The sequence below is a fragment of the Nylanderia fulva genome, unplaced genomic scaffold (genome assembly GCF_048542155.1).
Source record: "Nylanderia fulva isolate GAGA-0341 unplaced genomic scaffold, ASM4854215v1 Scaffold48, whole genome shotgun sequence".
Taxonomy (NCBI): Eukaryota; Metazoa; Arthropoda; class Insecta; order Hymenoptera; family Formicidae; genus Nylanderia; species Nylanderia fulva.
Window position 1 is genome coordinate 257,958 of NW_028190565.1, and position 15,806 is coordinate 273,763.

Sequence of the window (15,806 nt, forward strand, 5' to 3'; positions counted from 1 at the left end):
AGCATGGCAATTTTACACTTACTGAAAAATATAGCTACGAGATGTCTATTACAAAACACACTTAATATATGGTACCACTGCACTCATCTTGTTATTAATTGTACACATCTTTTCTCACAGAAATATATTTCAAAAACTTGTATATATAATATTACAATTTACTTGAAACGTTACACGTTAATATCATATTTAATGTTACAATACATTAACTAAAATATTCTTCCAGCAAAAATACGAGAAAAATGCAAATGCGATATTATCTTCTTCATCGTATTAATTTTTTAATTTTTTGCGCGTCTTTTGTAGAGAAAACTTTTATCATTATGTATGAAAAAAACTTTGGAAACAAGTTTGCATATGTTTCCGATGTACGCTGGGACGTAATGTACCTCTTATTTTATTAGTCAAGATATTATTATGAGGTGATATTTTTTATGACATATTCTTACGTCCATCAACTAGTCTTGTTTCGAGAAGGAAAATTGCGCTCAACTAGGGATAGCATTCTTAATATTTAATTAATGCGCGTTGTTCGACAAAACAGCCAGGTGTTGCACTCACATTGCGAGCATGCGTAGTGAGTATCGTAAAATTGCTAGAAGAGAGAAGATTTCTTTTGTCATGTTCATATCAATCATATAATAACATGAATGTTTCAAGATCTACAGGTTACAAAGGTATTAATTCTATAACAAATTATATATCTTTCTTTTATAATATATGTGTTTTTTATATCGCAATAATTTCTTAAATTAAGTTTAATGTTGCATTATAAATGCGATTTTGTTACATCCTACGTGTCATTATATTTCTATAGTTTTTTTTTCAAAATTAGGATTTTATACAACCTTTTATATCTGCGTGTAAAAATTGTTATCTTCTGCTTTGATTTTCATAAAAAGATTATTTTGTCAGATTTCGTGTGGGCTGTTGAATTAAATCATTTAAGTCTGAGATTGATCGGTTTGTGGCCTACAATCAATAATGCTACTAAAAGAAGAATCGAACTTGACATTATCGTGGGTTCCATTCTTATTTTGATGATATTTATTTCTGGTGTTCCATCTGTGTGTGCGCTTGTGCGAGTTTGGGGAAACTTGGAGCTAATGATAGACAACTTACGACTTACATTACCATTAATAATAGTTTCACTAAAACTTGTCATCATACGATGGAAACAAATAGGTATATCTAGAATTATTTGATATAAAATGCATCATTTTATTTTTTTTATTATCTCAATTTTTTGTAATTTATGGGTGCAATAATATTAGATAATATTACACATATAAAGATATTCAAGATTAATTTGCACGGTATATGTGATTTTCTTCTTAATATGTTGATTAATAAATAGCTATAATATTTATATATAAATGACATATTTTATTCGTACTAGTCGCATATCAAATGTTTCCAATATTTTTCAGTTCTTTCATCCGTTTTAAATATGATGGCGGAAGATTGGATGGCATCAAAGCTAAGTGTAGAGAGGGATGTAATGATGAAATATGCGAAAACTTCTCGATTATTTGTAATTTATACATATGTTGTGACATTATCTGCGTCCAGTTTGCTCATTGTTCCTTCATGTATTGGCCAACCAACCAGATATGTGACAAATCTCACAGATCGAAACAAACCTTTACCGATGCAGACGTATTATTTTTACGACACAGATAAGAGTCCGCAATTCGAGTTGACATTTCTCACTCAAGCCTTGACCTTAATTTTGGCTTTATATGTCTACCTCTCAGTAGACGCTTTTCTTGTACTAGTTGTTCTTCACGTTTGTGGTCAGTTAGAGAATTTAAAACACCGATTAGTCAATTTGGTCTCATGCAACGATTTTGACAGAGCACTGAGTAGTAACATTGTGACTCACATACGAATCATTAGGTGTGAATTTTTATTGTAAGCAAGAAAGCTTTACAAGTACTCTTTAAATAATTCACTATTTGATATTCTTGCATAAAAATGTTAATATTTAAACATGAAACTCGTTTTTTGTTTATAGTGTAATGTTTAATTATACAGAACATTATATATTAAATTATAAATAAAACACGCATCCAAAATTTAATTTTTTATTCTTAATATATATATATATATATATATATATATATTGTATATATAATATACAATATTTTTTTATTTTATATATCTGTTACACAATTTAGATTTGATGTCTTAATTACTGATTTTATTGTTATGTTTTTAACCACGTGTGTTGTAACTTAGGTTTGCCAATAACATCGAGGATATTTTTACTTTTATTATGCTTGGATTGGTATTATATTTTGCAATTATATTTTGTCTATATGGATTTCAATCGCTCATTGTAAGTTATAATAGCGCTAACATAATTATAATAGTTTAATATACATATATCTAATTTATTTTTAAAAAATTAAACAATCCCTATAAGCGCATGATATTATTTAATATTCTAGGCGTATTCTTAGAATATTAAATATTCTAAAAATATGCCTAGAATATTGCTTAAATATTAAATAATATCATGCGCTTATAGGGATATATATTGCATATTATTATTATTGAATTTGCAGTGACTTGAATTGATTTTTATTAATGAATCAGAGATATTATTTAGGTAATTACAGAGGGAAAAATAAATGACGCGGGTATTGTACGAGTAGGCTACATAGTATTTGTTGTTATAATTCTATTTATACAAATGTTTCTTTATTGCTGTGTCGGAGAACTGATAACAGAAAAAGTAAGTATGCGATTATATAATTGTAACATGGTTATTTCAGTTTAACACGCGGATGACACTTGATGATTTTAATTTCAATTTTATATCTATTATGAAATTTGTTATTAAGATATATATCATAATATATATTTATTTAGTGTGAAGCAATATATCGTGCTTTATGTGATCTTGAATGGTACAATTTAGAGTCGGGTCGAGCAAAACATATTATTATATTATTGCTACGAACTCAGAAACCTCCTCGTATCACTGCAGGAAGAATTATTCCATTAACAATAACTACTTTTTGCAGCGTAAGAATATTAAACACTTTTGTTTTTGTAACTACATTGGGAACAATTATAAATTAAGATCAAATTATTCGTCATATAAATTTTAAAAAATGCGATAATATATACTTTTTCTTGACATATATATTTTAACAAATATATTAAAACAAAATAATTATTTTATAATAATTATTTTAATTATAAAATATTTTAATAATTTCTTAATTCATATATTATATTTATATTATAGATTAAAATAGTATTATCTATAATTATTATGTGATTTAAATGTAATATAATTACTATTGTAATTATAAATTGATAAGATGAAAGTATAAAGTCAATCTAATTTTTGAAATTATAATCAATTACAATATATTTTGTATAAATTATATATTATAAAATGTACTGAATAAATATCTATTTATTTTCAGTTTGTAAAAACATCAGTAGGATATATATCGTTTTTGCTGGCACAAGCTTGAAAAGATCAAATTTCTATCTTATTATATAATAATTCAAGAATAAATAAGGGAGATGGATGACATTATATTCGTGTATTCAAAATTACGAATAATGATTAATTAATTGCATTTGTTATAGTAGAAATAAAGTTTCATATGCCTTATGTAAGTAGTTATTTGCTATTTATTGTAAGGTATTTTATTAATGAAACATGCTTAAGAATCTTTTTGTATTATTGTAAGAAAAATTATTCCTCTAACAAAAATTACTTTCTGCAGTGTAAGATTAATAAGTCTCAATAGTTTTAACTATCATTCTCAGCACCTAAAAAATGTAAAGTGCATCGAATGGACACGTAAACTTAATTATTGCCTGATTATATATTTGATGTTGACACGTCGCATCAGATCACATCGGTCATTTTATAGAAAAATTGTTGTCGCACTTTAAATTATATTGCCGAATGTGTCATATAAAATCACTTTTTTACATTTCCTAGAGCGCCAGCAGATATTAATAAGAAAAAAAGCATAGCAATTTTACACACGAAGACTCGCGCGAGAAACTTCGGTATTCTTACTGAAAAATATAGCTATCCCAGTCAGAATCGATCGATCGAAAAGACGTCGAATCGATATCGATTCGACCAATTCGGCATCGAGTCGATGTCGGTTTCAATATCATTTCTGACTGGGATGAGATGTATATTACAAATTATACTTCATATGATACCACTGCATTCATCTTGTTATTAACTGCATACATATTTTGTCACAGACATTTAAAAAAAACATGTGTGTGTATATATATATATATACATATATTCTTCCAGCAAAAATACGGGAAAAATGCGACATTATAATGCGACATTATCTTCTTTATCGTATTAATTTTTTTATTTTTTGCGGGTTTTCTGTAGAGAAAACTTTTGTCATTAAGTATGAAAAAAACTTCTGAAACAAGTTTGCATATGTTTCCGATGTACGCTGGGACGTAATGTACCTCTTATCTTATTAGCCAATATATTATTATGGGGCGATATTTTTTATTACATACTCTTATACATCAAGTAGTCTTGTTACGAGAAGGAATATTGCATTCAACTCGGGATAGCATTTTTAATATTTAATTAATGCGTGTTCTTCGACAAAACAGGCATGCTTATATTGCGAGCATGCGCAGTGAATATCGTTAAATTGCAAGAAGAGAGAAGATTTCCTTTATCATGTTCGTGTCAATCACAACCTATAACATGGATATTTCAAAATCTACAGGTTACAAAGGTATTAATTCAATAATATATTATATATATTTCTTTTAAAATATATGTGTTTTTATATTGCAATAATTTTTTAAATCATGTTTAATGTTGCATTATAAATATAATTTTGTTACACCCTACATGTCATCATATTTCTATGGTTTTTTTCAAAATTAGGATTTTATACTATCTTTTATATCTACGCGTAAAGATTATTATCTTTACGTTTGATTTTCATAAAAAGATTATTTTATCAGATTTCTTGTGGGCTGTTGAATTAAATCATTTATGTCTGGAATTGGTCGGCTTGTGGCCTACAATCAATAATGCTACTAAAAGAAGGATCGATCTTGATATTCGTGTGGGTTCCGTTCTTATTTTGATGATATTTATTTCTGGTGTTCCATCTGTGTGTGCGCTTGTGCGAGTTTGGGGCAACTTGGAGCTAATGATAGACAACTTACGACTTACATTACCATTAATACTAGTTTCACTAAAACTTGTTATCCTACGATGGAAACAAATAGGTATATCTAGAATTATTTAATATAAAATGCATCATTTTATTTTTTTTATTATCTCAATTTTTTGTAATTTATGGGTGCAATAATATTAGATAATATTACACATATAAAGATATTCAAGATTAATTTGCACGGTATATGTGATTTTCTTCTTAATATGTTGATTAATAAATAGGTATAATATTTATATATAAATGACATATTTTATTCGTACTAGTCGCATATCAAATGTTTCCAATATTTTTCAGTTCTTTCATCCGTTTTAAATATGATGGCGGAAGATTGGATGGCATTAAAGCTAAGTGTAGAGAGGGATGTAATGATAAAATATGCGAAAACTTCTCGATTATTTGTAATTTGTACATATGCTGTGACATTATCTGCGTTCATTTTGCTCATCGTTCCTTCATGTATTGGCCAACCAACCAGATATGTGACAAATCTCACAGATCGAAACAAACCTTTACCGATGCAGACGTATTATTTTTACGACACAGATAAGAGTCCGCAATTCGAGTTGACATTTCTCACTCAAGCTTTGACCTTAATTCTGGGTTTATATGTCTACCTCTCAGTAGACGCTTTTCTTGTACTACTGGTTCTTCACGTCTGTGGTCAGTTAGAGAATTTAAAACACCGATTAGTCAATTTGGTCTCATGCAACGATTTTGACAGAGCACTGAGTAGTAACATTGTGACTCACATACGAATCATTAGGTGTGAATTTTTATTGTAAGCAAGAAAGCTTTACAAGAAGTCTTTAATTTTTCACTATTTGATATTCTTACATAAAAATGTTAATATTTAAACATAAAACTCGTTTTTAGTTTAATGTTTAATTATACAGTATACAGAATATTTTATTAAATTATATAGAACGCTCCCAAAACTAATTTTTTTAAATTATTTATATATATATATATATATATATATATATATGTATTGTATATGTAAGGTACAATATTTTTTAATGTTATATCTGTGTACACACAACTTAGATTTGATGTTTTAATTACTGATTTTATTGTTGTTTTTAACCGCGTATGTGTTGTATACATAGGTTTGCTTATAACATCGAGGATATATTCACTTTCATTATGCTTGCATTGGTAGTACATTTTGCAATTATATTTTGTATATATGGATTTCAAACGCTTATTGTAAGTATAGCGCTAACGCAATTAAATTAGTTAAATGTATATTTTATTTAATTAAAAATTAAAAATTTGGACAATATATTGGACAATATATTTGGACAATATATTGTTACATATTATTATTTTTATTGAATTTATATTGACTTGAATTAATTTTTATTAATGAATCAGTGCTATTATTTAGATTATTACAGAGAGAAGAAACATAAATGACGTGGGAATTCTACAAGTAAGCTACATAGTATTTATTGTTACAATTGTATTTATACAAATGTTTTTTTATTGTTATGTCGGAGATCTGATAACAGAAAAAGTAAGTATGCGATTATATAATTGTAACATGGTTATTTCAGTTTAACACGCGGATGACACTTGATGATTTTAATTTTAATTTTATATCTATTATAAAATTTGTTATTAAGATATATATCATAATATATATTTATTTAGTGTGAAGCAATATATCGTGCTTTATGTGATCTTGAATGGTACAATTTAGAATCGGGTCGAGCAAAACATATTATTATATTATTGCTACGAACTCAGAAACCTCCTCGTATCACTGCAGGAAGAATTATTCCATTAACAATAACTACTTTTTGCAGCGTAAGATTATTAAGATTATTAAGATATTAAATATTTTTATTTTTTTAACTACATTTGGCAACAATTACAAATTAAGATCAAATTTTTGATCATTTATTTATATATAAATCAAGAAAAATGCGATAATATATACTATTTGTTGACATATATTTTAACACAAACATATTAAAACAGAATAATTTTTTAAATTATAAAATATTCTAATTTGTTAATTGATATATTATATTTATATTGTAGATTAAAATAATATTATCTATAATTATTATATGATTTAAATGTTACAATTGTAATTATACATTGATAAGATGAAAGCATAAAGTCAATCTAATTTTTGAAATTATAATCAATTACAATATATTTTGTATAAATTACATTTTATAAAATGTACTGATATAATATCTATTTATTTTCAGTTTGTAAAAACATCAGTAGGATATATATCGTTTTTGCTGGCACAAGCTTGAAAAGATCAAATTTGTATCTTATTATATAATAATTCAAGAATAAGTAAGGGAGTTGGATGACATTATATTCGTGTATTCAAAATTACGAATAATGATCAATTAATTGTATTTGTTATAGTAGAAATAAAGTTTCATATGCCTTATGTAAGTAGTTATTTGCTATTTATTGTAAGATATTTTATTAATGAAACTTATTCAGGAATCTTTTTGTATTATTGTAAGAAAAATTATTCCTCTAACAAAAACTACGTTCTGCAGTGTAAGATTAATAAGTCTCAATAGTTTTAACTATATTTCTCAGCACCTAAAAAATGTAAAGTTTTTTATATTATAATTTTATCTCGTTACTAATTTTCTGTGTTTGTTATGTACTCATATAAATTGTTTTATTCTTTTTTAAAGATTACTGGCACAATTGTTTTAAAAGTAATTCGATAAAATTTAAAGGTTTGAATATTTCATTTTTCTTGTTTATTAGAAAGAAAAAAACACAATTTAAAATTTTCTCCGTTTACTGTATTCAATATTACGTTAACAACGTGCACGGCTCGCGTGAAACTAATCACGTGATCAGATTAGTATATCCCCACATCCATTACGATGCGCGGCTCGCGCGAGACTGAATCTTATGCGGGGTATCGCGAGCGCGAAACCGATGGTCACGTGACCAGTGGTCACATGACCAGCGGTCACGTGTCCTCGGTTTCGCGCTCACGATACCTCGAACAAGAATCAGTTTCGCGCGAGCCGCGCAGCGTGATGGACATATGGGGTATAGAGTCTCGCGCGAGTCTAATAAAAGCATATAGATATTTAATTACAAAAGATTCTTGTAGAAAATTTTATTTTTTCGTTCGTATTTTCTGTTAAAGATTTAAATATTGAATTTTTATGCTTTGTATAATTAATATATTTTTTATGCATTGATTGCAATAATAATTTTTGCATGCATGCGTCGCAATTTTTGAGATTATTATCAAAGAATAACATAACTTCGCTTTGCGTGCATAATTATATTTTGTTAGATTAAACAAAATGAGATATACATATACATATATGCTACATTTTAGTATTTATAAGCAGATTTGTTAATACAGTAGGAATTTAAGTTACAAGTAAAAGTAATTATGTCAACTCGTAAATCAAACTCAGTTTTGTTATCAAATTTAATTATGATAACAAATTATGATGTTTATTGTTTCGCTTTGTTCTATTGATTGACTTATATAGTTTCAAGAAATGTTACTGACAAAATTTATATAATAATGTGTTAACTTTAATTTAATTCATTTGTAAGTATGGTTTATAGTTTTTATAGATATGTTTATCTGTGAATTTTTTGTGTTACGTTAATAACTATTTATGTAATAAAATATTTTAGTGTTTTACTTGATAAAGACCACAATTACATGATCGAAACGTCGTGAAACTGAATAAATATTTTACTTGCTAGTTTAGACGATTAATTTCTACAACTCCTATTTAAATACTAGTGACTGCTATTAATAATTTTGGGAATTTATCAATATGACAGTTTTCAGTTCTTGTTATAAAAATGCTCGAAATTACTGCTATTTATAAATAAACATGCATCTTTTCAACACCAAAATAAACTTCACTAATTCAGTCAACATCTACTATATATTTACTTGTCTGTATAGCATGCATAATATTAACCTATAACACCTTTAATCATTTACCCTATATATTTAATAAAATATGTGTGTATTTTTATTAAGTGTGACGCAGTGTACCGTACTATTTGCGATCTGGAGTGGTATACACTGTAAAAAATTTTGTAAAATTACATTAAACATATGTAAAATTACATAAATAATAAATGTAAAATTACATGATAAATAATGAAAAGGTAATTATTTCTATTATTTATCGTGTAATTTTACACTTATTATTTATGTAATTTTACATATTTTGTGTAATATATTACATATTTTTTTACAGTGTACATGGAAACCACATTATGCGAAAAACATTATTCTGCTAATGTTACTAACTAAGGAACCGCTTTGCATTATTGCGGGAAAAATTTTTCTGCTAAGAATGGCCACTTTGTAATATAAGATTATCAATAATTTGTTTTTACATAATTTAGCTATAAATTTTTAAATCTCTCTATTATTTAATTATTAATTATATAATTATTTATCCTTTACATCTATGGGAAAGAGAGAAAGAAAGATAATTAAAAGAAAATACTTTCTTTATCTTATAATTTTTTATCTTATTGTTAATATTAAACTTTTACCACAAAAGAGATATCTCTATTTATGTAAATGTAAAAAATTATTTTAATAATATATATAAATTACAAAGCACATAGTAGTTTATATTATCACATATTTTCGTAAAAAATTATTTTCTCTTTTTTAAAATCGTTTTTCTTGAATATAAATATATATTTGTAGATATTAAAAATATCGGCTGGCTATATATCTTTTCTACTAGCAAAAAAAATTGAAATTCATATTACCAATTGTTCATATACTCAAAGTATGATAGTTATTTTGTCAAATATATTATCGTGTTATATGAGAGTGCCTACTACAGGATGCTTTGATTAGAGGTTGTGATTCTTGTGTGTTGCTTACTTTTCAATTTAAATAAAGCAGAATTTGTTATTTAATTTTCTTTTTCTTACCTTATATTTACTGTATACGCACTATTGTCATTCTTGTTATAGCGGCAATAAAAAAAAGCTTTCGCAAAATCACTTACTTGTTTGCGCTCTTTTTCTTTCATATTGTCTTTAACATATGCTTCTACTGTCACTTTCGGCTTGACTTGTATGACGAGACTAATAGTTATATTCCGACGTTAATAGTTATATCCCGAATTTCTAGATTAGAAAAAATATTATTTATTCAATCTTATTTTTCCAGACGAGAAAATTTAGATGTTGAACCTGCAACTGATTACAAATATAATATGGTATCGTAATCAATATTATTTTTAAAAATTATTAAAAATTTTTTTATTTTTAGTTATTTTTTAAAGTCTTTAAAAAATATATTTATTTTAGTTATTCAAAATATCGATTTGTTATTTATATATCGTTTTAATTTAAAATACAGGATTTAAAACTGGTGCTGATAACACATAAATTAATATTACATTAACTCTAGTAAATGAGAATAAGAGAAAAGAATATATATGTTTTTCTTCTGTTAAAATTGCTAATAAGAATTAATGCCATGTAGTCGTAAAATGTATTAATCTTATTTGAATATTACAATTACAATTTTTTTAAAAATAGCACAAAAATTATAGGTTTGACAATTGCATTGCTCTCATATATTAAAAAAAAAGAAACTTTCAATTAAAATATTTTTCCATTCACTGCATCCAATGATACGTCTACGAATGTGTTCTTGTGCCTACTAAACGTGCAAAAAACAAGTAAAATGACATTCTGTACTATATTGTATTCTTTTTTTTTCTTTTACAATATTTTACAGAAAATTTGTCGAATCACACAGCATATAATTTACATGACACTATATTTTCATTATAAACGCACATATATGAAACAAAAAGAAGTATGAAAAAACTTTTAATATAAGGTCAATGATATATAAGCGATACAATACATCCTGTAAATACGTTTTGTAAAAAAAAAGAAAAAACTATAAGTTTGCAACTATTGTTACGCCTGTTAAAGTTTTATTCCGAAACAGACAACTGAAAACGACTGGAAGTAGTATCGTTAATATTTAATACATTCTTCTACAACGCATCCAGGTTATTGCACTCGCTTCACGAGCATGCGTGACAGTTATTTTATGATAAGATGGGAAGAGTTTACGATGGACAACATCTCTTCGACACATTCATATTAGTCCTCGAAATGGACAAGTCGGAATCTTCAGGTTACAAAGGTACGAAGCCTATTTTATACATTTTCTACTTATAATTTTTAAGTAAGAATTGTGTTATAAATGTATTTGTCATATGTAACAAATACGTGCATTGTATTTTCATCATTTTAATAAAAGTTTTACAATCTACGTACAAATTTGTAATTACTACTCAACTTAAAAATATTTTATTTTAAGATTTTGTGTGGGCAATTGGAATAAACCGTCTCAATTTAAAATTGGTCGGTTTATGGCCTAAAACTAATGAAGTCTCTAAAAGAAGACTCGGTTCTGACATTTGTGCGGGTTTCACTTTTATTATGCTAGCATTTGTCATTGGTATTCCTATGGTACATGCGCTTATACGAGTTTCGGGTGATATGGCGCTAATGATAGACAATTTACAAATGACATTAATTATATTGACCATTTTATTAGAATTTCTTATTATGCGACGGAAACAAGAAGGTATAAATAGAATTAATTAATTCAAAGCATTCACGTTTAATATCTTTGTAAAATTCTTTTCACATATTAGATTATGACAGTAAAAGAAATGTACATAATTTTTATCCTACTGTATTTTATTGTTGGAATAAAATAGGATATGTGTACGATAATTTTCTTTTCGATATCTATGTTAATAAGTATTATCTAATGTTACATTCGATATCTTTTTGTCTATATTACGTTTTTTTATTTGTCAGTGATATCATCCATAATTATTATGATAGAAGAGGACTGGTTGAGGCTAAAGTTAAACACAGAGAGAGATGTAATGATAAAGCGCGCTTGGATCGCTCGACTAGTTACAATTTCTGTTGCCGTTGTAACAATACCGGCATATACTTTTCTTATCATTATACCTTATTTCCACTTACCAGTCAGACAGTTGACGAATCTCACGGATCGAAATAGGCCCTTACCTCTGCAAACTTATTATGTTTACGACACTGATAATAGTCTGCAATTTGAGTTGACGTTTTTCGCTCAAGCTATAGCAGTTCTACTAGCCATATTTATTTACGTTGGGGTAAGTGGATTTTTGGGATTTGCGATTCTTCACATGTATGGTCAGTTGGAGAATTTCAAACGTCAACTAAACAATTTGACCTCATGCAAAGATTTCAATAAAGCTCTGAGTAGTTGCATAGTGACTCATTTACGTCTGATCAGGTGGGTTTTGATTTTAACAATATAATGAAATTTCTGCAGAATTTTTGAGCAAATTTAGATCTTAGAGAAAGATTTTTAAAATTATTAATTAATAAATAATAGTATATACCCACAAATGAGAAATGATTAGTCGAATCGTCATCGATTCGACATCGATTCGACGAATTCGACATCGATTCGAAGAATTTGATGTCGATTCGACCATCATTTTTCACTGGGTAAATCTATATCAAAGTCTTAATGTTTTGTAAACGATGGTTTTTCAATTTTGGCTTTCTCATAGAGGAAATTTAACTTGAATATTACTTCTTCACCTTATTTTATTTCGTCATAATTGAAAATTATCTTAATGATATAAATAATAATATAGTAAAGAAACAGTGTACAAATTTCAATTTGCGTAACTCCTTTTATTTAATGTGGAATCGGTCCGTTTTTTTTATAAATATTGCCTATTTAAATTTATCGAAATCCCTCTTCGTTTATCGAAATTCTTGTTTTTATATTTAATAAGTACAAGATTTGAAGACTAATTAATATATTAATACTATTAAGAAATGTCGAAATATAAATTTGCTAAATAATGCAATATTTAAGAGTAAAAAATTTTTATATGTAATTCTTACTATGCTATATATTCAATATAAAAAGTATATATCTTATTTTTGTATATTTATATGTTTACGTAGATATGCCAATAATGTCGAACATACATTTACACTAATATTATTTCTGTTGGTACTCGAGTTTAGTATAATATTTTGTTTATGCGGATTTGTACTGGTTATTGTAAGTTATAGCATAACATATTTGTTGACGTATAAATATGGCGTGATTATATCTATTTAATTCATATCAATCTGTTTATTTTAATTAATGAGGTATATTTTATTTAGATGATTACTGACGAAAATATGAACACGGCAAAGTTGTCACAATTAAGTTATACGTTAATAGTTGTCATTTCTCAGCTTATGCAAACGTTTATCTACTGCTTTGGCGGAGATTTAATATCTGGACAAGTAAATCACATATTTATGCATACAATACAGTAACATTGTATATTATATTAATCAATTTTGCAATTTGTGATAAATGTAGATACAGTTTTTTTATTTCTTTATTACATGTAATATAGTTTACGTAAAACAGTTTTTTCACTATATAAATTTTTTTACACTGTCAAAAACGTTTTCAAAATTATGCGGATTCTTACGCTGAACACACTGTATATTGTACATATATATTATATTTATTTACAGGGCGGATGACTAAAGGTGTTACAGACTAATATTGCCAAAATTGAACGAGATAAGCAATTCTAATTTTCAATGACTATTTAGCATCGAAGCGGGTATTATATGAATTTAATTTTTTTTCTGAGTAAAGTCGTTAAGATCAATTCAAAAACACCTTTTTTTTTAAACTGACAATAAGTTCTTCTGATTACGTATCATTATAGTTCGTTTCTTGACGAATAAAATTGCCACACATAGTCATGATATCAAAACCACATTAAAAAAACAATGTAAAAATGTTTAGTTTCTATTATAAAAATATTCGAAATTACTACCATTTGAAAATAAACATGCATCTCTTGAACGCAAAAATAAACATCACTAGTGCAGTTAACATCTGATGTATGTTTACTTGTCTGTATAATATTAGCCTCTAACACTTTTAGTCATCTACTTTGTATATTTAATAAAATATGTGTATTTTTATTTTTATAAGTGCGATGCAGTATACCGTACTATTTGTGATCTGGACTGGTATACATGGGAACCACATGAGGCGAAAAACATTATTCTGCTAATGTTATTAACGAAGAAACCGTTTTGCATTACGGCAGGAAAAATTCTTCCGCTAACAATGGCCACTTTTTGTAATGTAGGGTTATTAATAATCTGTCTTACATAGTTTAGCTATCACTTTTTGAATCTATTAACATTTAATTATTAATTATATACCTACATAATTATTTATCCTATATATCTATGGGAAAGAAAGAAAGAGAAATAATTAGAATAAAATATTTTTTTAATATTATAATTTTTATCTTATTGTTAGTATTAAGCTTTTACCACAAGAGAGAGTATCTTCCCTCTATTTATATAAATATAAAGAATTGTGTTAACGTACAGAAATTAAAAACACATATGTAGTTTATATTATCATATATTTTTGTAAAAAAATATTCTCTCTTTTTTAAAATCTTTTTCCTTGAATATATATAGATATATATATTATTTTCAGATATTAAAAACATCGGCTGGCTATATATCTTTTCTACTAGCAAAGAGGAATTGAAATTCATATTACCAATTGATTATGCTCAAAATGTGAAAGTTATTGTAAAATACCCGTATGGAAATTTATCACTAGTAAGTTCAATTAATCACTTATTTCAAGTACTTAAATGGCTGATATATAGTGTAATATCTAGCGATTTAATTATTGAACCTCCAATGATTACAGTATTAAATTTCCATAAGGGTATGTTATATATCGTGTTATATGAAAATGCCCACTACAGGATGCTTCGATAAAAACTTGAGATTCTTGTGTTTCCTTTTTTTCAATTCGAATAAAGCGGAATTTGTTATTTAAATACTTTCCTTTATTGTTAACTTTCATCGTTCACAGATGCAAAAGTGTGAAATCAATCATGTTAAAATATGATCTGCATAGATACTCAATTGATGCATGCCTCGCTGATGTCATTATCGAAATAATTTTTGATTTTTTTTTGCTTACCTTATTTACTGCATATCCGCTTTTGCTATTCTTGATATAACAGCAATCCAAAAAAGCTCTCGTACCAAAATCACTTAATTTTTTCGCGCCTCCTGTGTTGTTTTTTTCTGCTGTCTATTTTTTTTACAGAAATAATACTGTACTTGCGTGTGGGACAGATAGATTTCTTCTTTTCTTCGCACGTTTTTTTGTATTTTTTTCTTTTATTTCTATTAGCTCTTCCATCTATCAAATAAATAAAAGGATATATGCATATGTCTCTTGGGGTAAAATTACTAAAAATTAATAATTATATTCCTTATAGTAAAAATAAATTTTACATTATTTATTTTATTTACGAGTTTCTTATATTTTTCCTATGTAATCGTAAATTATATTAGTCTTATCTGTAGGTTACAATCACAATTGTTTAAAAATTAGCACGATAATTATAGATTTAAATTTTGCATTCCTCTCATATATTAAAAGAAAAAAGAAACTCTCAATTAAATATTTTTCTCCATTCACTGTAT

At 26.6% G+C, this 15,806-nt stretch overlaps 3 protein-coding genes across 3 annotated transcripts; all 3 read left to right on the forward strand.

The window, feature by feature from the left end:
* Positions 1-637: 637 nt before the first annotated feature.
* On the forward strand, positions 638-3,536 carry LOC114938750 (odorant receptor 13a-like). The gene is made up of 7 exons (XM_029312818.2): positions 638-677; positions 916-1,185; positions 1,431-1,899; positions 2,242-2,341; positions 2,615-2,740; positions 2,878-3,033; positions 3,444-3,536. The coding sequence occupies exons 1-7, from the start codon at positions 647-649 to the stop codon at positions 3,492-3,494; spliced, it is 1,203 nt and encodes a 400-aa protein (XP_029168651.2). The 5' UTR covers positions 638-646; the 3' UTR covers positions 3,495-3,536.
* Positions 3,537-4,715: 1,179 nt separating this feature from the next.
* LOC114938793 (odorant receptor 13a-like) lies at positions 4,716-7,486 on the forward strand. Its single transcript, XM_029312873.2, has 7 exons — positions 4,716-4,757; positions 4,993-5,262; positions 5,508-5,976; positions 6,320-6,419; positions 6,601-6,729; positions 6,867-7,022; positions 7,436-7,486. Exons 1-7 carry the CDS (start codon positions 4,727-4,729, stop codon positions 7,484-7,486), a joined length of 1,206 nt encoding a protein of 401 aa, XP_029168706.2. The 5' UTR covers positions 4,716-4,726.
* A 3,808-nt stretch (positions 7,487-11,294) lies between these two features.
* On the forward strand, positions 11,295-13,812 carry LOC114938751 (uncharacterized). Its single transcript, XM_085486784.1, has 4 exons — positions 11,295-11,382; positions 11,560-11,829; positions 12,246-12,537; positions 13,800-13,812. The coding sequence occupies exons 1-4, from the start codon at positions 11,295-11,297 to the stop codon at positions 13,810-13,812; spliced, it is 663 nt and encodes a 220-aa protein (XP_085342910.1).
* Positions 13,813-15,806: the final 1,994 nt, after the last annotated feature.

Excerpts from the sequence above, each read along its gene's own strand:
- LOC114938750 (XM_029312818.2), top strand. The coding sequence starts at position 647 with ATGAATGTTTCAAGATCTACAGGTTACAAAG. Across the intron at positions 1,186-1,430 it reads CATACGATGGAAACAAATAG|TTCTTTCATCCGTTTTAAAT; the intron begins GTATATCTAGAA and ends AATATTTTTCAG. Across the intron at positions 3,034-3,443 it reads CAATAACTACTTTTTGCAGC|TTTGTAAAAACATCAGTAGG; the intron begins GTAAGAATATTA and ends ATTTATTTTCAG.
- LOC114938793 (XM_029312873.2), top strand. The coding sequence starts at position 4,727 with ATGGATATTTCAAAATCTACAGGTTACAAAG. Across the intron at positions 4,758-4,992 it reads AAAATCTACAGGTTACAAAG|ATTTCTTGTGGGCTGTTGAA; the intron begins GTATTAATTCAA and ends TTATTTTATCAG. Across the intron at positions 5,263-5,507 it reads CCTACGATGGAAACAAATAG|TTCTTTCATCCGTTTTAAAT; the intron begins GTATATCTAGAA and ends AATATTTTTCAG.
- LOC114938751 (XM_085486784.1), top strand. The coding sequence starts at position 11,295 with ATGGGAAGAGTTTACGATGGACAACATCTCTTCGACACATTCATATTA. Across the intron at positions 11,383-11,559 it reads GGAATCTTCAGGTTACAAAG|ATTTTGTGTGGGCAATTGGA; the intron begins GTACGAAGCCTA and ends TTTTATTTTAAG. Across the intron at positions 11,830-12,245 it reads TATGCGACGGAAACAAGAAG|TCAGACAGTTGACGAATCTC; the intron begins GTATAAATAGAA and ends TCCACTTACCAG.